The 23,085-nt window shown below is 49.2% G+C and overlaps 1 protein-coding gene across 6 annotated transcripts in view; it reads right to left on the bottom strand.

Moving 5' to 3' along the window:
* Positions 1-23,085, bottom strand: part of LOC140393897 (ankyrin repeat and SAM domain-containing protein 1A-like) — a 642,533-nt gene that overhangs the window by 393,732 nt on the left and 225,716 nt on the right. For all 6 annotated transcript variants that reach the window (XM_072480500.1, XM_072480502.1, XM_072480497.1 and 3 more), the window contains one exon: positions 5,830-5,956. In XM_072480500.1, coding sequence (XP_072336601.1) covers positions 5,830-5,956 — 127 coding nt within the window. The remainder of the gene's footprint in view (positions 1-5,829; positions 5,957-23,085) is intronic.

Below are 23,085 nucleotides of genomic sequence, written 5' to 3' on the forward strand. Positions count from 1 at the left end.
TCGGAGGTGTACAGCCCTGGGTAGAAGGTCTCAAACACCCGGTTGACCTCTTTTGGCTCGGTTACCAGTTTGCTTCTGCTGTTTTTTTATCTGCGCTATCTCCCTCGTGGCTACCTGCTTTCTCAGGTGGTAAGCCAGTAGGCAGCCAGCCTTTTCTCCCATGCTCGCAGAAGGTCCCCCGTATCTGGTGGAGTTGGTGCACTGCTTTCCTGGTGGATTGCAGGTTAAAGGCAATTTGTAGCTTTTTCTTCTCCACCAGAAGCTCTACGGTCGGGGCCTGGGAGTACTTTCTGTTGACCTCCAGGATGGAGTTGATCATTGTTGTCTGGCCGCCCTCTCTTCCCCGTCTCTGCGAGCCTTGTAGGCTATAATTTCTCCCCTGATCTCGGCCTTCAGTGCATCCCAGAATGTGGAAGGTGATACTTCCCCGTTCTGGTTAGTAATATACTTACCTATGGCCTGTGATGTTTTCTGGCAGAAGGCCTTGTCGGCCAAGAAGTCCGTGACCAGCCTCCATGGACCTCGCATCCATGTAGTGTGGAGCATGGTCGGAGATGACTATCGCGGAATATTCCACTCTTACTATTCCTGGAAGCACCGATTTCCCCACTGCAAAGAAGTCAATCTGGGTGTATACTTTGTGGACCGGTGAGGAGAACGAGAATTCCTTCTCACCGGGGTGTAGGAACTGCCATGGGTCCACCGCCCCATCTGTTCCATGAATGTTCCCAATTCCCTAGCCATGCCTGTCTTTTTCCCCATTCTGGGGTTTGATCGGTCAGTCAGCGGGTCCTGTAGCAGTTAAAGTCGCCCCCACAATCAGTTGGTGTGTGTCAATGTCGGGGATTTCCACCATGGTCATCTTTATAAAGTCTGTGTCGTCCCAGTTGGGTATATACACATTTATCAGTGCTACCGGTGCCCCATCTCGGACACCGCTGACCATGATATACCTTCCCCCTTGGTCCGTAACCGTCCTCGTCTCCGAGAACTTTGGCCTCTTGCTAATCAGAATGACTACTCCCCTAGCCCTCGACCCGTAACATTAACGGTGCGCCTGTCCCACCCAGCTCTTTCTGACCCGCAGTCGGTCCTTCTCCCTCAGGTGTGTCTCCTGCAGGAAGATTACGTCAGCTTTCAGGCTTAAGGTGGCGAAGACTCTGGATCTTTTCACTGGGCCGTTAAGTCCCCTAACATTCCAGGTGATGTTGCTGATGGGGGGTTCTGTTCCCCTGTTCCTGCGAGGTCAACCATATTTACCTGGTGGATGCGCCCCCGCATTCGGGATTTCCCTTTGTTAGAGGGCCATCCAAAATGGCTGCGGTCGCCGTTCTCACCATGAGGCTGGGCCCCTGCACTCTGAGGGTTTCCCTTTGTCCAGGGGGCACCGAACATTGCCCCCAACTATGTGTACGCCACGTGGGCGCACCCCTGCACTGCGGGGTCTCCCTATGTTCGGGACCCTCCAAAATGACTGATTGTGGCATTACCTTGTTTCCTCGGCCTGCTACCTTTTCTCCGCCGTGTTTCCTACGTATTCCTTGTCGTCGTCGTCATTCCCTTGTTCTCTCCTGTGACCAGTCTTTCTGATCAGAACAAGGCAGTACAGTCCCACGCAAACATGTTACATTGTCTATGATTCTCTTTGTTTTTTTCAGCGATCTTCCTCCGACCCGTCTTCATTGCTGCCTCGCCTGTCTTTTATCCATGCCGTTGGCCTGTCCGAAGTCGTTTGCCTCCGTCAGGGTACTGAAATAGTCCTCCTTGCTCTTGTGCGTGACCCAGAGTCTGGCTGGGAATAACATGCCAAATCGCACCCCACTTTTATAAAGCGCCGACTTTGCCTGATTAAACACGGCCCTTCTTTTTGCCAGGTCTGCCCAATATCCTGATAAATACAGATTGTATGTCCTTCCCATGTGCTCCCTTTCATTTGCCTTGCCCACCGCAGGATCCTCTCTCGGTCCCGGTACCGGTGCAGCTTTGCGATGATCGCTCTCGGGTGCTCCCCCGTCTTGGGCTTCGGTCTGAACGACCCGTGTGTCCTGTCGAGTTCTGGGGGGAATGGGGAAGCTGGCTCTCCCGACTAGGTTGCCCAGCATTTGGGCAATGTAGTCTGTCGAGTCTCTGCCCTCGATGCCTTCCGGCAGGCCCACAATCCGCACGTTCTGCCATTGTGACCTATTTTCCTGGTCCTCGATCTTCCCCTTTAAACTCCCTTGGGCCGCCACCAACCTTTTCGGAGTCATGGATCTTCCTCTCCTGCGCCTCCACTTTCTTCCCCAGTCCATCAATCGTCTTTTGTAGGGTGACCATTGCCTCCATCACCATAACCGCCATCTGGATCTCGATTCTGAGCGCCTCTTTCATGGCAGCCAGCCCCTTCTTGAGAAAGATCCTCCATCCGTCTCCAGGTAGAGAGAGGGAGGCTAATGCTCAAGTCAATGGTTTCCTCCTCTCTTGGGCTGCCGGAGCCCCCTCGCCTCGTGGATCCCCAGGTTTGTCCACTCGTTGTTCGTGGCCCTTTCCGCCACTGTTGCCGTCCCTTGAGCTCCTGTTCGTTGGCACTTTTTTTGCAGTTGTTCTCTTTCTTCCGTTGGGGTTATTTTGCTATTGCTTTTTCGGGCAGAATTCACCTAAAATTGCCTTTTTGAATCTAGTTGAGAGGAGAGCCACCTGATGTGCACATCACCATCACCAGAAGTCGCCACAAAGAAGTTTTAATAGCAATGATGATTTTAATGAAAATTATCAGCACATTGTGAAAGCATCATGGAAGACCAGTCCACGGATATGTATGATGCTCAAACATATCAAATTTATGCTGGTCTTCCCGTCCAGAGGAAATGCTCAGAAATGTTATATCTAATCTAAATGGAGACATTAAACCTAGTGGGATGTCTCTCACAATTCGAGAGCATGCCGACGTGACAAAATTACACTTCAGATAATCAACAGTCAGATCCCAGCAACTATCAGTTTTTTTTTTAAATTGCCCAGATTGGTGAATTTGTCAAGAAGGTGTCTTTTCAACGAACACCCTGCAGTAATACAGATTGTACTGCACAAACATAGAGTTGGTGTCTTTCGCAATAGGCTGCTGTTCGGCGTACAAATACAGGCCTATTCAACATTGAAATGCCCACAGTCATACTTTGATTTTGCAAATACCTCATTATTCCTCTGGTGAGTGCAGTAATCAAGAGGTTGGAATGCACAAAAGGGGCGTACTATTCAGCCTTTTTAATAACGCATGCTGAAGGAGTGAGAGAGTCCCCTCAAAACCAGAAGCACACATTCGCATCATCAGGGTACCATATTGTCCCAGCACACAAGTTGCTAAAATCTGCCATGCGTCCTTAATGTGCATAACTATTGCAGACAGCATTTCTCTTAGCACAGAAGCTAGCAGTAACCAGAAACCTCAGTCACCAAAGAGGATCCATCAAAATAGATTAAAAGCAAATTTTTCTTTCTGGCTACTTAGCAGTGTTCTGGACATGGGGTATGAATGACTGTCATGGATACCCCTGTGACGACAAGCATTGTCTAATGCCAGGCGACATTAATGACAGCAGACATCACTAGTCAGGCATGATCGTCTTGTCAAAATCAGATATCGTTCAGTATTGCCCCACTTCTTCCCATCTTCCTAGTGGTGGAAAAAGAGGAGTTGGGATGTATTCATCCTGAAACTGGGGTTCCCAGCTGTAACCCATTACATGTGAAGTCACAAACATAGTCATCATTTTATCAAAATATCTAATTTGTCGATCTTTTCCCCCACTGGACTCCCAGGGTTGGCCTTCTGGGGCTGTTTAGCACAGGGCTAAATCGCTGGCTTTGAAAGCAGACCAAGGCAAGCCAGCAGCACGGTTCAATTCCCTTCCCGAACAGGCGCCGGAATGTGGAGACTAGGGGCTTTTCACAGTAACTTCATTTGAAGCCTACTTGTGACAATAAGCGATTTTCATTTCATTTTCATTTCATTTCACTTCTCCTGTACATAATAGGTATTGGAAGGCTCCTTTTGTTCCATTGGTTCCTCCCCTCCCCAAAGAGAATCCTTCCTCCATTTCCCAGTCTCCTGCTTCCACAGCAAACTGCTGTTCATCTGCAAAGCTCTTATACTGCTGCAACATTTTTCTGCAATGGTTTCCCGTTTTGGGAACATTTTTACATTTTTGGTAAGTCAGAGGAAATGAGATAAAGCGGGGTCGATCACGGCTCGGAGTAACATTACAACTTCCACCCTTTCGAAGACTTGTTTTTCTACAAGTATCCGAGGGATTTACTCTTCAGTAAATCAGAATGAAAAAGTTAATTAGCTAATAAAAAAGTATGACTTCATTTTTGTTTTGTGCGTGAAGATGTATGTGGTGTGATATATTCAATATGTTTGTGACGAACCACAGTATGCCCGGGCAAATGTTAGAAGGCAAGAAAGGCTAGAGTTGATTTTCCTATGAAATTTGTATCTGAAGCAATTTTGCAACAGATATATAATCCATAAAATAATCAATTTTCTTATGCCAATAGGGATCAATGCTCTATCCTGATATTCAACAATTTAGTTAACTTTATTTGAGCCCTTTTGGTATGTTTCGAAAGCTGAGAAAATACACAATGTTGAAATTCACAATGGCGGAGGCTAATTTTACACTCGGACGGAGTAAATGTGAAGCCATCTGTGGTGTCATGAGGAAAAGGTACATCTGCTATGAGGACGAGAAAATCTGACAACATAATGAATCATAATATTAAATGACACAACACGAGATAGTTTCAGGTCAGTAATATGTTCAATCTGGTATGCAAATTAATGCTGGTTCCAGATTACATGACGAGGCTGTATCTGAATTATTTAATTTTCATCTTTGTCAGTTAATTCTCAGTGTCAACCATCAAAATTGCTCAACAGGGAACACAGTTTTATACCATCATATTGTATTTGTAACCATATATTTAACTACCCTTTTATCATTTAATGTCTCCTGTTTACCACCCCATCACAGACTGTTCCCTTTGTTCTTCCCCATTCTTTCCCTGTCTCTGTACTTGCTTAAACATGTTATATTTCTAACTTTTCCAATTCTGACAAAGGTTTATTAACTTTTGTTAGCTTTTTCTCTCCTACAGATGCCAGCTGACCAGCATTTTCCATCTTTGTTTCAGATTTCTAGCTTCTGCAATACTTTGCTTGTGTAATTGTGCGGAAAATTAATTTCAGAAAATACCTCTAACTATTTCTGAACAATGATCATTAATTTACATACTTTCACACAAAAATTGGCAAATAGCCTCCAGATTAAAAATAAAATTCAATGCAAGTAAATATGCTCTCGGGATTGGGAATTAGAATTCCATTGGGAGTTCAAGCAATCCAAGCATATCAACGCTTTGACAGAGTTATCCAGACTCGAAACGTTAGCTCCCTTCTCACTCTCCACAGATGCTGTCAGACCTGTTGAGATCATCCAGTATTTTCCGTTTTCGTTTCAGATTCCAGCATTCACAGTAATTTGCTTTTATCAAGCACATCTTCATGTGTTCCAGACTACTGGCACTCCCTGAATATTAAATAATTTTTTTTCCTATATATAGAGGGGGGATGGAAATGAGTCATATACAAATATATCAATTATGAAGAGAATAGCCAGTTAAAGTTTTTGAACAATGAAACGACAAAATGAATTAAGGTTTACAGCCAGTTTTCAGTCACCATCTTCAGGCTCACATCAACTCTCAGCAAACCAACCAATGCCCTCCTGCATTTCAGAAGTGACACATATATTATACTATATTGTGTGTTTGACATCAACACAATACCTGTACTTTCTGCATTATGTTGAGAAACATCAAAAGTGGTTTGCTTCTTTGTTTCCGCAATCAGGAGAAGGTCATAGGGATTCTCGTGCTCCTCAAGCTTTTCTGGAGTCTCCTTCACATCGGAATCCTGAGAAAAAGTAATTACATGAAGCTCAAAGGACAAGTCAATGTACAGAGAAGCTGAAATATGTTTCATGCAAGTCTTTGCCACAAGACACCTTATTCTGTTTTTCATCAATAAACAAAATCTCAATTGCAAATCAAATGGATGCAAAATGGAATCCATGCAATGTTATGATTTCATGTAACCTTTCTCCTCCCTTCATCATCTCTCTTCCCAAAGCCAGGATTCAATTAGTTGCACTCTAACACGCCTCATGGTCTAATTAATATTATTTTAAAATTGCACATTACTCATTTTAAGTAAATATGATATACTTGCAACTAAAAGAAATAGTCCATTACATGCACAGACACTGTTACGGTTGGACAAATGTGGAGAAAGTAATCAAATTAAGGTACTAATACTACCTTTTAAAAGCTGAACTACTGATGGGAGAAGGGGAATTAAGAGAGGTAAGGTATCCCACATTCCTATGGTGCTGGAAAATAATGAATTGGAATTTGATACTGTGAACCACATCTGGATTTCAAGACAGTGAAGTTTTCCTGGACAGGGAAAGAGTAAGGCGACTTAAGTTACAGTTTAGGGACTTCCGGGTGCGGCGATGACCAGCTGAGTCGCACGTTTCGGCAGCTCCCGGTGAAACGGACTTTTGGGCTCTTGATAGGAGCCCCAACGGCAATTTTGACGGCTAAAAACACTGTGCGGTAAACCAGAAGGGAATCCCCCCTGGATACGGATGGAAAAAGGAGGAGAAAGTGGCCGGATTGCAGTGGATCCTTTAGAACAGCGGCAAGGAAGGCAAGCAAAAACCAAGATGGCGTCGGAAGGTGGCAGTTTAACATGGGGCCCTGAACAACAAGAGTTCTTGAAATGCTGTGTGGAAGAGCTCAAAAAGGAAATGAAGAAAGAGCTGTTGGCCCCGATACTACAGGCGATCGAAGGGCTAAAGGAGGAACAAAAGACCCAGGAGCGGGAGCTTCGGGTCGTGAAGGCAAAGGCAGCCGAGAATGAGGACGACATTCAGGGCCTGGTGGTGAAGACGGAGATGCATGAGGCACATCAGAAACGATGTGTGGAAAGGTTGGAGGCACTGGAGAACAATGCAAGGAGGAACAACCTGAGGATTCTTGGTCTTCCTGAAGGTGCGGAGGGAGCGGACGTCGGGGCATATGTGAGCACGATGCTGCACTCGTTAATGGGAGCGGAGGCCCCGGCGGGTCCGTTGGAGGTGGAGGGAGCATACCGAGTGATGGCGCGAGGACCGAGAGCAGGAGAAATTCCCAGAGCCATAGTGGTGAGATTCCTCCGTTTTAAGGATAGAGAAATGGTCCTTAGATGGGCAAAGAAAACTCGGAGCAGTAAATGGGAGAACGCGGTGATCCGCGTTTATCAAGACTGGAGTGCGGAGGTGGCGAGAAGGAGGGCGAGCTTTAATCGGGCCAAGGCGGTGCTTCATAAAAAGAAGATAAAATTTGGAATGCTGCAACCGGCAAGACTGTGGGTCACATATCGAGGAAGGCACCACTACTTTGAGACGGCGGATGAAGCGTGGACTTTTATTGTGGAAGAAAAACTGGAATGAGCGGGTTATTAAAAAGAACGTTTGAACAAAGTGGTGGGGGGAATGTGGGGGGCGAAGAGGGGGGTTAAAAAGAGGAGTTTTATGTACTAATCCTGCGATGTGGTAACTTTTCTCTCTTCCACAGGTGGTGATGGGGGGAGGAGGGGAGGTGAAGGAGATGGGGCGTTGGCCATTGGGGGCGGGGCCAAGGGAGAAGCGCGGGCTTGGTTCCCGCGCTATGATAATCATGGCGGGAATAGAGAAGCAGGAAGGAGGGGACGTCGCACGGTGCGAGCAGAGGTCACGGGGGGAAGCCGAGGTCGGCCAGAGTTTGCTGACTTCTGGGAGCAACATGGGGGGAGTAATTACGCTAGCGGGGGATCTAGCGGGGGAGGTGGGAGGGGGGAATTACTGGGTTGCTGCTGCTGGGGAGAGGGGGGACCTGTATGGGAGGGAATGGGCGGGGGGGGCACCGCCTGGGGGAGATACAGCTGCGTGGGAACCGGGTGAGGAGCTGGAAAAAGGGGATGGCTAATCGACAGGGGGGGGGTAGGAAGCCCCCCAACCCGGCTGATCACGTGGAACGTGAGAGGGCTGAACGGGCCGATAAAGAGGGCACGGGTACTCGCACACCTGAAGAAACTTAAGGCAGATGTGGTTATGTTACAGGAAACGCATCTGGAACTGATAGACCAGGTTAGGCTACGCAAAGGATGGGTGGGGCAGGTGTTCCATTCGGGGCTAGATGCGAAAAACAGGGGGGTGGCTATATTAGTGGGGAAGCGGGTAATGTTCGAGGCAAAGACTATAGTGGCGGATAACGGGGGCAGATACGTGATGGTGAGTGGCAAACTACAGGGGGAGACGGTGGTTTTGGTAAACGTATATGCCCCGAACTGGGATGATGCCAATTTTATGAGGCGGATGCTAGGATGCATTCTGGACCTAGTGATGGGAAAGCTGATAATGGGGGGAGATTTTAATACGGTGTTGGAACCAGGGCTGGATAGGTCGAAGTCCAGGACTGGAAGGAGGCCGGCAGCAGCCAAGGTACTTAAAGATTTTATGGAGCAGATGGGAGGTGTAGACCCGTGGAGATTTAGCAGACCTAGGAGTAAGGAGTTCTCGTTTTTCACCTATGTCCATAAAGTCTACTCGCGAATAGACTTTTTGTGCTGGGAAGGGCGTTGATCCCGAAGGTGAGGGGAACGGAGTATACGGCTATAGCCATTTCGGATCACGCTCCACACTGGGTGGACTTGGAGATAGGGGAGGAAACAGGAGGGCGCCCACCCTGGAGAATGGACATGGGACTAATGGCAGATGTGGGGGTGTGTCTAAGGGTGAGGGGGTGCATTGAAAAGTACTTGGAACTCAATGATAATGGGGAGGTCCAGGTGGGAGTGGTCTGGGAGGCGCTGAAGGCGGTGGTTAGAGGGGAGCTGATATCAATAAGGGCACATAAAGGGAAGCAGGAGAGTAAGGAACGGGAGCGGTTGCTGCAAGGACTTTTGAGGGTGGACAGACAATATGCGGAAGCACCGGAGGAGGGACTGTACAGGGAAAGGCAAAGGCTACATGTAGAATTTGACTTGCTGACTACGGGCACTGCAGAGGCACAATGGAGGAAGGCACAGGGTGTACAGTACGAATATGGGGAGAAGGCGAGCAGGTTGCTGGCACACCAATTGAGGAAAAGGGGAGCAGTGAGGGAAATAGGGGGAGTGAGGGATGAGGAAGGAGAGATGGAGCGGGGAGCGGAGAGAGTGAATGGAGTGTTCAAGACATTTTATAAAAAATTATATGAAGTTCAACCCCCGGATAGGAGGGAGAGAATGATGGGCTTTTTGGATCGGCTGGAATTTCCCAAGGTGGAAGAGCAGGAAAGGGTGGGACTGGGAGCACAGATCGAGGTAGAAGAAGTGGTGAAAGGAATTAGGAGCATGCAGGCGAGAAAGGCCCCGGGACCGGATGGATTCCCAGTCGAATTCTATAGAAAATATGTGGACTTGCTCGCCCCGGTATTGACGAGGACCTTTAATGAGGCAAAGGAAAGGGGACAACTGCCCCCGACTATGTCTGAAGCAACGATATCGCTTCTCTTAAAGAAGGAAAAGGACCCGCTACAATGCGGGTCCTATCGACCTATTTCCCTCCTCAATGTAGATGCCAAGATCCTGGCCAAGGTAATGGCAATGAGAATAGAGGAATGTGTCCCGGGGGTGGTCCACGAGGACCAAACTGGGTTTGTGAAGGGGAGACAGCTGAACACGAATATACGGAGGCTGTTAGGGGTAATGATGATGCCCCCACCAGAGGGGGAAACGGAGATAGTAGTGGCGATGGATGCCGAGAAAGCATTTGATAGAGTGGAGTGGGATTATTTGTGGGAGGTGTTGAGGAGATTTGGTTTTGGAGAGGGGTATGTTAGATGGGTGCAGCTGTTGTATAGGGCCCCGATGGCGAGCGTGGTCACGAATGGACGGGGATCTGCATATTTTCGGCTCCATTGAGGGACAAGGCAGGGATGCCCTCTGTCCCCATTATTGTTTGCACTGGCGATTGAGCCCCTGGCAATAGCGTTGAGGGGTTCCAAGAAGAGGAGGGGAGTACTTAGAGGAGGAGAAGAACACCGGGTATCTTTGTATGCGGACGATTTGTTACTATATGTGGCAGAGCCGGCGGAGGGGATGCCAGAAATAATGCAGATACTTGGGGAGTTTGGGGATTTTTCAGGGTATAAATTGAACATGGGGAAAAGTGAGTTGCTTGTGGTGCATCCAGGGGAGCAGAGTAGAGAAATAGAGGACCTGCCGTTGAGGAAGGTAACAAGGGACTTTCGTTACCTGGGGATCCAGATAGCCAAGAATTGGGGCACATTGCATAGGTTAAATTTAACGAGGTTGGTGGAACAAATGGAGGAGGATTTCAAGAGATGGGATATGGTATCCCTGTCACTGGCAGGGAGGGTGCAGGCGGTTAAGATGGTGGTGCTCCCGAGATTCCTCTTTGTGTTTCAGTGCCTCCCGGTGGTGATCACGAAGGCTTTTTTAAAAAGGATCGAGAAGAGTATCATGGGTTTTGTGTGGGCCGGGAAGACCCCGAGAGTGAGGAAGGGATTCTTACAGCGTAGCAGGGATAGGAGGGGCTGGCACTACCGAGCCTAAGTGAGTATTATTGGGCCGCTAATATTTCAATGGTGAGTAAGTGGATGGGAGAGGAGGAAGGAGCGGCGTGGAAGAGATTAGAGAGTGCGTCCTGTAGGGGGACTAGCCTACAGGCTATGGTGACAGCCCCATTGCCGTTCTCACCGAGGAACTACACCACAAGCCCGGTGGTGGTGGCTACACTGAAGATTTGGGGACAGTGGAGACGGCATAGGGGAAAGACTGGAGCCTTGGGGGGGGTCCCCGATAAGAAACAACCATGGGTTTGCCCGGGGGGGGAATGGATGGGGGATATGGAATGTGGCAAAGAGCAGGAATAACGCAACTGAAAGATCTGTTTGTGGATGGGAAGTTCGCGAGTCTGGGAGCGCTGACCGAGAAATATGGGTTGCGCCAAGGGAATGCATTCAGGTATATGCAACTGAGGACTTTTGCGAGGCAACAGGTGAGGGAATTCCCGCAGCTCCCGACACAAGAGGTGCAGGACAGAGTGATCTCAAAGACATGGGTGGGGGATGGTAAGGTGTCAGATATATATAGGGAAATGAGGGACGAAGGGGAGACTATGGTAGATGAACTAAAAGGGAAATGGGAAGAAGAGCTGGGGGAGGAGATCGAGGAGGGGCTGTGGGCAGATGCCCTAAGCAGGGTAAACTCGTCGTCCTCGTGTGCCAGGCTAAGCCTGATTCAGTTTAAGGTATTACACAGGACGCATATGACTGGAGCACGGCTCAGTAAATTTTTTGGGGTGGAGGATAGGTGTGCGAGGTGCTCGAGAAGCCCAGCGAATCATACCCATATGCTTTGGTCATGCCCGGCACTACAGGGGTTTTGGACGGGGGTGACAAAGGTGCTTTCAAAAGTAGTGACCTGGATAAATGACATGGCAGGGTTTATAAAGCTAGAGCGGATTAAGTTCGTCCTAAAGGGGTCGGCTCAAGGGTTCACCAGGCGGTGGCAACCGTTCGTCGAATACCTCGCAGAAAGATAGATGGAATGGAAAAAAGAAGGCAGCAGCAGCAGCCCAGGATCGGGGGGGGGGGGGGGGGGGGTGGGGGGGAGGAGGAACCAGAAGGACTCTCAGGGTTGTTAATATATACTGTATAATATGTATAGGTCATTGCTACAGATAATTATATATTGGACTGTTAAATTATATTTTTGGAGAGTGTTACTTGTGATAAGGCAGTTGCCAATTAGGGTTAGTTTTCATTTTTGTTATTTATTATTTATTCATTTTCTGTTTATAAAATAGGTCATTGTTATTTGTGTTGTTATAATATTGTGTAAAGGATGCACAATGTACTGTGTTGGTTGACCAAAAATATTCAATAAAATATTTAAATTTTAAAATAGTTACAGTTTAGGGCAAGAAAGGGATAGCCTGTTCTGAGCAATACTAACAACTATAGTATCATTAAATAGAAGGAGTAGAAGTGTTACAATAATGAGGGGAAAAGTGAGAAATGTCACAAGCCAGTTATAAGGTCAACGGTAGACAGCGTAGAAACGATGGGTCAGCTTTCTTTAGAAGAGCAAAGATCTGCCATATGGATAAGAAAAAGATTCAGAGAAGGAAAATATTGGATCTACATGAGATACAGGTGCATATGAATAACAAAATAGACTTCAAATGCAAAGTCAAATGCCTGCGCCCCAGAAGGTCAGTCACAACACTATCATTGCTCAGAAGAGTAATGCTACTACTTTGTTATTAGCTGCTTCCAGCAGTCAGCTCAAATCCAAATCTCAATGCCCTTGACTATTTCATAAACCTAACAATTCCAGTGACATTCAATCTTCTGAGACAGCAATACAAGAGAGACTGGTTTATACATCAGTTCATCTAAATACTGCAATCACATTCTCAATGGGCCAAATGCTTACAAAATGTTCCAAAAAAATGAATATTAATGAGCCAGTCTGCAGTGAAACAGCTGTGAGAGCAGCAAGGGTAAGGTAACTTTGCACATTTTTTTTTTACGACTCTGGAGGTAACTGTTGAATTGATCCAAATTCTTTGGAAAAAATGTGTTCAGATTTTTATGTATATCATTGGGGAAGATTTCTGTTTTTAAGGGTCTTTTGGATATTTCTACTATATTTCATAGTTCCTGTCATGATATTCAAACACACACATCATGATGGACACACTAACAGGCAAATCAGAGTACACAACACCACAACCAATCACAGACAAGAACACCAACCACATAAAAAGCACGAGCACGACACCTGGAGGTCAGTAGGTCTGGGGAGAAGGGAACAGAAAGAGCTGTTGAAACACCACAAGCAGGGAGCCCCCCACGTGCAGAGTGCAAAGACCAAGTTGTAAATAGTGAGTTTAAATAAACAAGTGTTGTACCATATGCAACTGTGTTGGCTCTTCTGTGTGTTAGAACACCCAACACCACATGGTACAGGAGTGGATCGATACCTGCCTACCAACCTGCCATTCTGGACATGGACCACACCGGCAAACCGCAGCCGATGCAAGTCACGGGGAACCTAGGCACCAACTGGAAGCTCTACAGGCAGCGATTTGACCTGTACATCCGTGCCACCGAAAAACAGAATGTCTCGGATGATTCGAAGATTGCAATGCTCCTCTTCTACGCAGGCCCCCACCCAAATGATGTCTTTAATTCACTGGTGTTCGAGGAAGGCGAAAACCAGGCCAAATATGACACGGTCATCCTCAAAATGGACCAGCACTTTCAAACTGAAGTAAACGAAACTTTCGAAAGATACATCTTTCAGCAACGCCTGCAAGGTAAGGAGGAGCTTTTTCAACCCTTTTTGACGCACCTCCGGATTCTAGCGCAGTCCTGCGGTTACGGCACCACCACAGAGTCCATGATCAGGGACCAGATTGTTTTTGGCGTTGCCTCCAGTGGCCTACGCCAGCAGCTTCTTAAAATAAAGAGCCTCACCTTAGCGTCTGCTGTGGAAGCCTGTGTCCTCCATGAAAATGCGACCTGCCGTTTTGCCCGATTCCAGGCGTCCGAGTTGGCACGGAGGGGGTCCCCAGCCGTCGAATCGGCAAGCCAGGCCGCCCACGACGTTGAACGCATCCAGGCCGTCGATTTCTTCCCGCCCCACGGCCCGGACGACAGCGGCCGCTTCCCGCGCTTTTCGCGGTCTCCCGCGCAGGTGCGCGCCAAGAATAACGGCCACAACGAGGGACGCACTGCGCAGGCGCGCCCACCGCAAGATCGCACTGCGCATGCGCAGTGGCGCAACGAACGCCGTGACGTCATGACGTGCAGCAAGTGTGGAGGTCTACACTTAAAAGGGCAATGTCCTGCAAAATACCAACAGTGCAACAGATGTGCCATGATAGGCCACTACGCAGCCCGCTGTCGTGCGGCTCAACCCATGGATCCGGCGCATCCTCGACAACCTCGCACACGAGTCAGGACCGTCCAGCCCACGCATCAAGACTTCCAGTTAAGTGATGCAGATGACCAGGATGACTTCAGAGTTGCCGTCATTGATGTCAACAAGGTCAATGCCATCAATCCAGACGATGAGTGGTGTGCCACCCTGACGGTCAACCGATCGCGCGTCGCCTTCCGTCTGGACACCGGCGCATCCGCCAACCTGATTGCTTACTCTGCAGTCCAGGCCATGAAGGTCAAACCACTCATCACACCATCCCGGCTTAAGATGGTTGACTATAACGGGAACGTTATCCCGTCCGTAGGATCTTGCCAGCTACAGGTGACTCACAAGGGGTACACGGCCACACTCCCCTTCGAAGTTGTGGGCTCATCAAAGGACTCGTTACTGGGCGCACAAGCGTGTAAGGTCCTTCACCTGGTACAGCGCATCATGTCTCTCTCTCCAGATGAGATATCCGACTTCCCGGATGCTGAGTTCCACGCGAATCTCCATTCCCTCCTCGCTCACAACCAGGAGGTTTTTGAAGGCATGGGGACATTGCCACACACGTACAAGATTCGACTCAGACCGGACGCCATCCCTGTCGTTCACGCACCTCGCAGGGTTCCTGCGCCTCTCAAAGACCGCCTCAAGGCACAACTGCAGATTCTTCAGGACCAAGGGGTCCTATCCAAGGTCACGGAGCCCACGCCATGGGTCAGCTCCATGGTCTGTGTAAAGAAGCCCTCTGGCGAGCTCCGTATATGTATAGATCCAAAAGATCTGAACAACAACATCATGCGGGAACACTATCCCATCCCAAAACGAGAAGACCTCACCAGCGAGATGGCGCGAGCCAACATATTCACTAAATTGGATGCGTCCAAAGGATTCTGGCAGATCCAACTGGACCCGGCCAGCCGAAGACTATGCACATTCAACACCCCTTTTGGCAGATTCTGCTACAACCGGATGCCATTCGGCATCATTTCGGCATCTGAAGTATTCCACCGCATTATGGAACAGATGATGGAAGGCATCGAAGGGGTACGTGTATATGTGGACGATATCATCATTTGGTCCACCACTCCGCAGGAACACATGCATCGTCTTCGACGTGTCTTCACCCGCATACGGCAAAATGGCCTGCGTCTCAACCGTGCGAAGTGTGCTTTCGGCCAGACGGAGCTGAAATTCCTCGGGGACCACATCTCAAGGTCCGGGGTCCGTCCCGATGCAGACAAGGTTAGCGCCATCACAGCCATGCCACGACCGGCTGACAAGAAGGCTGTCTTAAGATTCCTGGGCATGGTCAACTTCCTTGGGAAGTTCATTCCCAACCTGGCTTCTCATACAACAAACATGCGCCATCTCGTAAAAAAATCGACGGAATTCAACTGGCACCAGTCGCATCAGCAGGAATGGGAGGAGCTCAAGCACAAACTGGTCACGGCACCAGTGCTGGCCTTCTTTGACGCGACTCGCCCTACAAAGATCTCAACAGACGCCAGCCAATCTGGTATTGGAGCGGTACTCCTGCAAAAAGACAGCACGTCATCATGGGCCCCGGTTGCGTATGCCTCACGAGCCATGACCCCTACCGAACAGCGCTATGCGCAAATCGAAAAAGAATGCCTGGGCTTGTTAACTGGACTGGACAAGTTCCACGACTATGTGTATGGCCTGCCACGATTCACGGTCGAAACTGACCACCGCCCCCTGGTCAACATCATTAACAAAGACCTGAACGACATGACTCCTCGCCTCCAGCGCATCTTACTCAAACTCAGGAGGTACGATTTTGAACTGATCTACACTCCGGGGAAGGAACTCATAGTGGCGGACACTCTTTCCCGAGCAGTGAGCACACCACCAGATGCGGAGGGGTTCGTGCGTCAAATTGAGGCACACGTGACTCTGACAGCAGCAAATATGCCAGCTGATGATCCTTGTCTGGCCCACATACGCGCAGAGACGGCGACTGACCCTCTGCTGCAGCGAGTGATGCGCCACATGACGGAAGGGTGGCTAAAAGGGCAGTGCCCCCAGTTTTACAATGTGCGAGATGATCTCACCAATATAGACGGGGTCCTTATGAAATCGCATAGGATCGTCATTCCACACAGTGTGCGCCAGATGATTCTTCGTCAACTACACGAAGGCCACTTGGGTGTCGAAAAATGCAGACGAAGGGCCCGGGAGGCGGTATATTGGCCGGGTATTAATGAAGACATAGCCAACATGGTGCTCAACTGCACAACCTGTCAGAGGTTTCAGCCGGCGCAACCTCCGGAAACACTTCTACCACACGAGATGGTGACGTCCCCCTGGGCGAAGGTGGGTGTTGACCTATTTCACGCGCTCGGCAGAGATTACATTGTTATTATAGACTACTTCTCAAACTACCCGGAAGTCATGCCTCTCCATGATCTGACGTCGTCCGCAGTCATTGGGGCCTGCAAGGAAACGTTTGCTCGCCATGGCATTCCAAGGACTGTCATGTCAGACAATGGACCTTGTTTTGCCAGCCGTGAATGGTCGTCCTTTGCCGCAGCATATGGTTTCACTCATGTGACATCCAGCCCTCTGCATCCACAATCGAACGGGAAGGCTGAAAAGGGTGTCCACATCGCAAAGCGGCTCCTGTGCAAGGCGGCTGATGCCGGATCGGACTTTAACCTTGCCTTGCTGGCCTATCGATCGGCCCCGTTATCCACGGGCCTCTCGCCAGCGCAGCTACTAATGGGTCGCTCCCTCAGGACGACGGTACCTTCCGTCCTGGCACCGACAACAGACCATGAGGCGGTTCTTCGGGACATGCAACTGCAGCGTGATCGCCAGAAAGGTCGGTACGACACACGAGCGACGGACCTGCCCCCCCTGTCCTCCGGAGACAAAGTACGCGTCCATCAACCGTATGGTGGCTGGTCAGCACCGGCCGAAGTCCTCCGACAAGTGGCTCCCCGCTCGTTCCTGGTTCGCATGCCGGATGGTTCCGTGCGTCGCCGCAATCGGCGCGCCCTTCGCCGACTTCCACGTTCACAGCCACACAACACGCCAGATCCTCAACAGGCTTCCGAGGATGACTTTGTGGAGCTGCCGCACATCACGCCCTTTCCATCGCCACCCATGGCCATGCCTGCACAGCAGCCGGTGGTTCTTGATCCACCCTTAAGGCGGTCAACCCGAATTCGTCGCAAACCCATTAGAATGGACTTATAATACAGTTCATATGTTTAATAAGTTGGACAATTTTACATGATAACCTGTTGTTGTTTATCGTTCCAGATGTCGTCTGACTGGACAACTGTTCAAAATTTTTTTTCTTCTTCTCTCGTTCGCATTTCTGTTATGTTATGGTACAACTGGATTCATGTGACGCACTCGACATCGCCCCATGTACATAGTTCCGTCATAGACACATGCTGCACACGACACACACACACTCTTAGATGCACTCACGTCACGATCATATTTATTACCACGTAGGCACATATCTTTGTAAAAAGGGGGGATGTCATGATATTCAAACACACACATCATGATGGACACACTAACAGGCAAATCAGAGTACACAACACCACAACCAATCACAGACAAGAACACCAACCACATAAAAAGCACGAGCACGACACCTGGAGGTCAGTAGGTCTGGGGAGAAGGGAACAGAAAGAGCTGTTGAAACACCACAAGCAGGGAGCCCCCCACGTGCAGAGTGCAAAGACCAAGTTGTAAATAGTGAGTTTAAATAAACAAGTGTTGTACCATATGCAACTGTGTTGGCTCTTCTGTGTGTTAGAACACCCAACACCACAGTTCCTTCATTCAAACAAGATTTTGATTCTAGCCAGAACAGCTATTACTGAATTCCAGCTGCATAAAATCAGTTCACAGGTCACCTTCACCCAAAATAATCAGTAATAAAGCTAACAACTCCTGGCCAGAGGTCAAACTCTCAGCCTCTCTTTTATTAGATCAGAACATTTATACAGGTGAGTAAAAAATGATAAACTCACATTATATGTGTCATTGACATGTCAAAATGCTGACTATGATTCAAATCTCTATTTACCGTGAAGTTATATTATTAAACGGAACAACAAAGATTGTGAAATGGAACGCAATAGATTAAATAATATTTAATAATTTTAAAATTTCAGAATTGAATGACGAGTTTAACTCTTAACATAATTGGCATATTTTAAATCAGCTTTCAGCAATGTTTTTCCAAGCAGATTTAAAAATATGAATGACAAAATATTTCCTTAATTGCAGTTCTGTACAATTGTAATTTCAAAGGAGTCCTCTGCGGGTGGATCGGTTCAGCAGGTCACCATACACTCGTGTCCTAAGGCACTAATAATGGGATTTTCATAAAAACCATATATCACCTCAATTCCATTTCACAGTTCCTGCAGTAATCTATCTATCATTCAATTTTTCATTGTCCCTTAGGACCAACTTCATTCTGTTATCAGGCAAGAACATGTTTGCGCTTTTTCTGTTGCCACTGTTTAACTCAAATTTAATCTCAATCATTCTGCCCTGCAGAAATCAGCTGGAGTAAGAGTTAAAGTTAAGCTACTTTTTCCCCTCCAAGATCACCATGATCTTTAGTGATTTAACACCAGACAGTTAAGGAGTCTGCAAGAGTCAGACCACACCCCATTAACCAACAAGAAGGAAAGGTACACCTGACGCTGTCATCACCAATCTACCTGTGCCAGATGAATCTGTCCATGGCAGTACCAGTAGGAGTGACAGCTGCACTGCCTTTGTGGAGAGAAAGTCCCATCTTCATGTTGAGGATACCCTCTATTGCAGTGTTTTTCAAACTTTTTTTCCAGGGACCCATTTTTACCAACCAGCCAACCTTCGGGGCCCAACCCGGCCGATCTTCGTGATCCACCATTTTCTCTTACCTTGTTTGCTGCTGACAAAATGGAGGAATCGCAATCGCGGCCAAAGCACGCGATGTCAATGTTCGGGGGGGCGTGATCTGCTCTTTGCCTCCCTTCAGGCAGGAAGATTACATAGAATTTTGTTTTTAATCTTCTGCATCTCCGAGTGCGCAAATTTCGCGGGCAACAGCCGCAGCATCCGGCTTTTTTTTTTTTTTACAAGTTCAGGTGGGGTTTTTATTTGATAAAGTTTAACAGGAAAAAGATGCAGAAACTGAAAATGTTTTCATCCTCTAGAAATTGGAGGTTCACCACATTTCACCTGAACATTACAATTAAAAATGTAAAAAAAAAATAAGACACTTAAAAATCAATGAATTGATAAAGCTTCCAAATACGACCTGCAGGCACTTTGTTTTGGAATGTTTAGAAATCAAGATTAAAAAAGTTAACATCTCTTGGTAGAAGTTAGAGCTGCGGTGAAACCATCGTTGGATCACTCACCATTTTTGGATCAGCATCAAAGTTCAGAAAGCAACCAATCACATCATTCTTCCCCAACCTTTTGCAGCCGGCTTTTAACAATGCCGCTGCTGGGACTTCCGGGTGCGGCGATGACTAGCTAAGTCGCACGATTCGGCACCTCCCGTTTCAACGGACGTTTGGGCTCTTATCGGGAGCCCCAACGGAAATTTTCAAAGGCTAAACCCAGTGTGAGGCGACATAGGAAGGAGTCCCCCTGGGTGTGGATGAAAAGAAGTGATAGTAGTGCCCAGATTGTGGAGGATCCTCTGGAGCAGTGGCAGAGGAGGGAAGGGAGAAGCAAGATGACGGCTGAGGGAGCCCAGTTGGTATGGGGCCTGGAACAGCAGGAGTTCCTCCGGCGATGTGTGGAGGAGCTCAAGAAGGAGGTGCTGGTGCCGATGCTGCAGGCGATTGAGGGGCTGAAGGAGACGCAAAAGACCCAAGAGATGGAGCTCCGTGGAGTGAAGGCAAAAGCTGCCGAAAATGAGGACGAGATACAGGGCTTGGTGGTGAAGATGGAGACGCACGAGGCGCTACACAAGGTGTATGGAGAGATTGGAAGCCCTGGAAAATGGCTCGAGGAGGAAGAACTTAGGGATTTTGGGTCTTCCCGAAGGGGCAGAGGGAGCGGACGTTGGGGCGTACGTGAGCGTGATGCTCCATACCTTAATGGGAGCTGAGGCCCCGACGGGCCCCCTGGAAGTGGAGGGAGCGTACCGGATCCTCGTGAGAAGACCAAAGGCAGGGGAAACACCGCGAGCAATAGTGGTGAGATTCCACCGCTACAAGGACAGGGAGATGGTCCTGAGATGGGCTAAGATGACACGGAGCAGCAGATGGGAGAATGCGGTGATCCGCGTCTACCAAGATTGGAGTGCGGAGGTGGCGAGAAGGAGGGAGAGTTTCAATCGGGCCAAGGCGGTGCTCCACTGGAAGAAAGTGAAATTCGGAATGTTGCAGCCGGCAAGACTGTGGGTTACACACCAGGGCAAACACCACTACTTTGAGACGGCAGAGGAGGCGTGGACATTCATTCAAGAGGAGAAGTTGGACTAGATTTGGGAAAGGATGTTTGGAATGAAGTAGTGAGGTGGTGGCAAGAAATTGTAAATCAGATGGGGGAATTTTTTCCCCTCGAAGGAGGGGGACACGAAGAAATGTGGGCGCCGGTGGGGAAGGGGATGGGGAAGGAGAGAGGGAGCTGCGCCATTAGGGGCGGGGCTGAGAGGGAAGCGCGGGCTCTGTTCCCGCGATATGGAAAGTGTGGCGGGAAAAGGGGGCGTAGGAACGAGGGGGCCTCACACGCAGGGAGGCTAAGGATAAACGGGGGAAGCCGAGGTCAGCCAGAGTTTGCTGACTCCGGGAAGCAATATGGGGGGTGCAATCGAGCTAGAGCGGGATCTAGCGGGGGGGGGGGGATTAACTGGGTTGCTGCTGATAAGGGGAAGTGGGAGCTGTTACGGGATGGGATGGTCGGGACGGGAGGGTGCTGTCTGGGGGACAAGAGGTAGCGTGGGAACCGGGTGAGGAGCTGGTTTAAAAAAGGGGATGGCTAGTCGACGAGGGGGGGGGGTAAAGAGCCCCCCAACCCGGTTGATCACGTGGAACGTGAGAGGGTTGAATGGGCCGATTAAGAGGGCAAGGGTATTTGCGCAGCTAAAGAAGCTAAAGGCAGACGTGGTTATGCTTCAGGAGACGCACCTGAAACTGGCGGATCAGGTCAGATTAAGAAAAGGATGGGTGGGACAGGTATTCCACTCGGGCTTGGATGCGAAAAAGAGGGGTGGCAATATTGGTGGGGAAACGGGTATCGTTTGAGGCAAAGACCATAGTGGCGGACAGTGGGGGTAGGTACGTGATGGTGAGTGGCAGATTGTAAGGTGAAGCGGTGGTGCTGGTGAACATATATGCCCGGAACTGGGATGATGCGAACTTTATGAAGCGTATGTTGGGGCGCATCCCGGACCTGGAGATGAGAAAGTTGGTAATGGGGGGGGTACTTCAACACGGTGCTGGACCCAGGGCTGGACCAGTCCAGATCTAGGACCGGGAGGAGGCCGGCAGCGGCCAAGGTGCTTAAGGGCTTTATGGAGCAGATGGGAGGAGTGGATCCCTGGAGATTTACTAGACCGAGGAGTAAAGAGTTTTCCTTCTTCTCCCACGTTCATAGAGTGTACTCCCAGATAGATTTCTTTGTCCTGGGAAGGGTGCTGATCCCGAAGGTGGCAGGAGCGGAGTACTCGGCTATAGCCATTTCAGATCATGCCCCACATTGGGTAGATCTGGAACTAGGGGAGGAAAAGGAGCAACGCCCATTTTGGAGATTGGACATGGGACTGTTGGCGGACAAGGGGGTATGTGGAAGGGTGAGGGGCTGTATTGAAAGATACCTAGAGGTCAATGATGACGGAGAGGTCCAGGTGGGAGTAGTCTGGGAGGCGCTGAAGGCTGTGGTGAGAGGGGAGCTGATTTCCATAAGGGCCCAGAAGGGGAGACAAGAGGGTAAAGAAAGGGAGAGACTGATTGGGGAGATTCTGAGGGTGGATAGGCAATATGCGGAGGCTCCGGACGAAGGGCTACACAGGGAAAGACGGAGACTACACACGGACTTTGACTTGTTGACCACGGGTAAGGCGGAGACGCAGTGGAGGAAGGCACAGGGAGTACAGTATGAATACGGAGAGAAGGCGAGCCGACTGCTGGCCCAACAACTTAGGAAGAGGGGGGCGGCAAGAGAGATCGGAGGAGTTAGAGACGAGGAGGGAAGGATGGAACAGAGAGCGGAGAGGGTGAACGGGGTATTTAAGGTATTCTACGAGAGGTTGTATAAGGCCCAACCCCCGGAAGGGAAAGAGGGAATGATGCATTTCCTAGACCAGTTGGAGTTCCCGAAGGTTGAGGAGCAGGAGAGGACAGGACTGGGAGCGCAGATTGAGGTAGAGGAGGTGGTAAAAGGAATCGGGAACATGCAGGCAGGGAAGGCCCCAGGACCAGATGGGTTCCCGGTGGAATTCTATAGGAAATATGTGGACCTGCTGGCCCCACTCTTGACGAGAACCTTCAATGAGGCTAAGGAAAGGGGGACACTACCCCCGACGATGTCGGAGGCGACGATATCGCTGATCCTGAAAAGAGACAAAGACCCGCTGCAGTGCGGGTCATACAGGCCCATCTCCCTCCTGAACGTAGATGCCAGGTTATTGGCCAAAGTGATGGCGACAAGGATAGAGGACTGTGTCCCTGGGGTGGTATATGGTGACCAAACAGGATTTGTTAAAGGGAGGCAATTGAATACCAATATACGGAGGTTGTTGGGGGTGATGATGATGCCCCCACCGGAGGGGGAGGCGGAGATAGTGGTGGCTATGGATGCAGAGAAGGCATTTGATAGAGTGGAGTGGGACTATTTGTGGGAGGTACTGAAGAGATTTGGATTTGGAGAGGGGTTCATTAGATGGGTTCGGCTCCTATAAGGGGCCCCGGTGGCAAGTGTGATTACGAACAGGCAACGATCCGACTACATCCGACTATATAGGGGCACAAGACATGGGTGCCCCCTGTCCCCGTTACTGTTTGCGTTGGCAATTGAGC

This window comes from Scyliorhinus torazame, chromosome 17 (assembly GCF_047496885.1).
Source record: "Scyliorhinus torazame isolate Kashiwa2021f chromosome 17, sScyTor2.1, whole genome shotgun sequence".
NCBI lineage: Eukaryota > Metazoa > Chordata > Chondrichthyes > Carcharhiniformes > Scyliorhinidae > Scyliorhinus > Scyliorhinus torazame.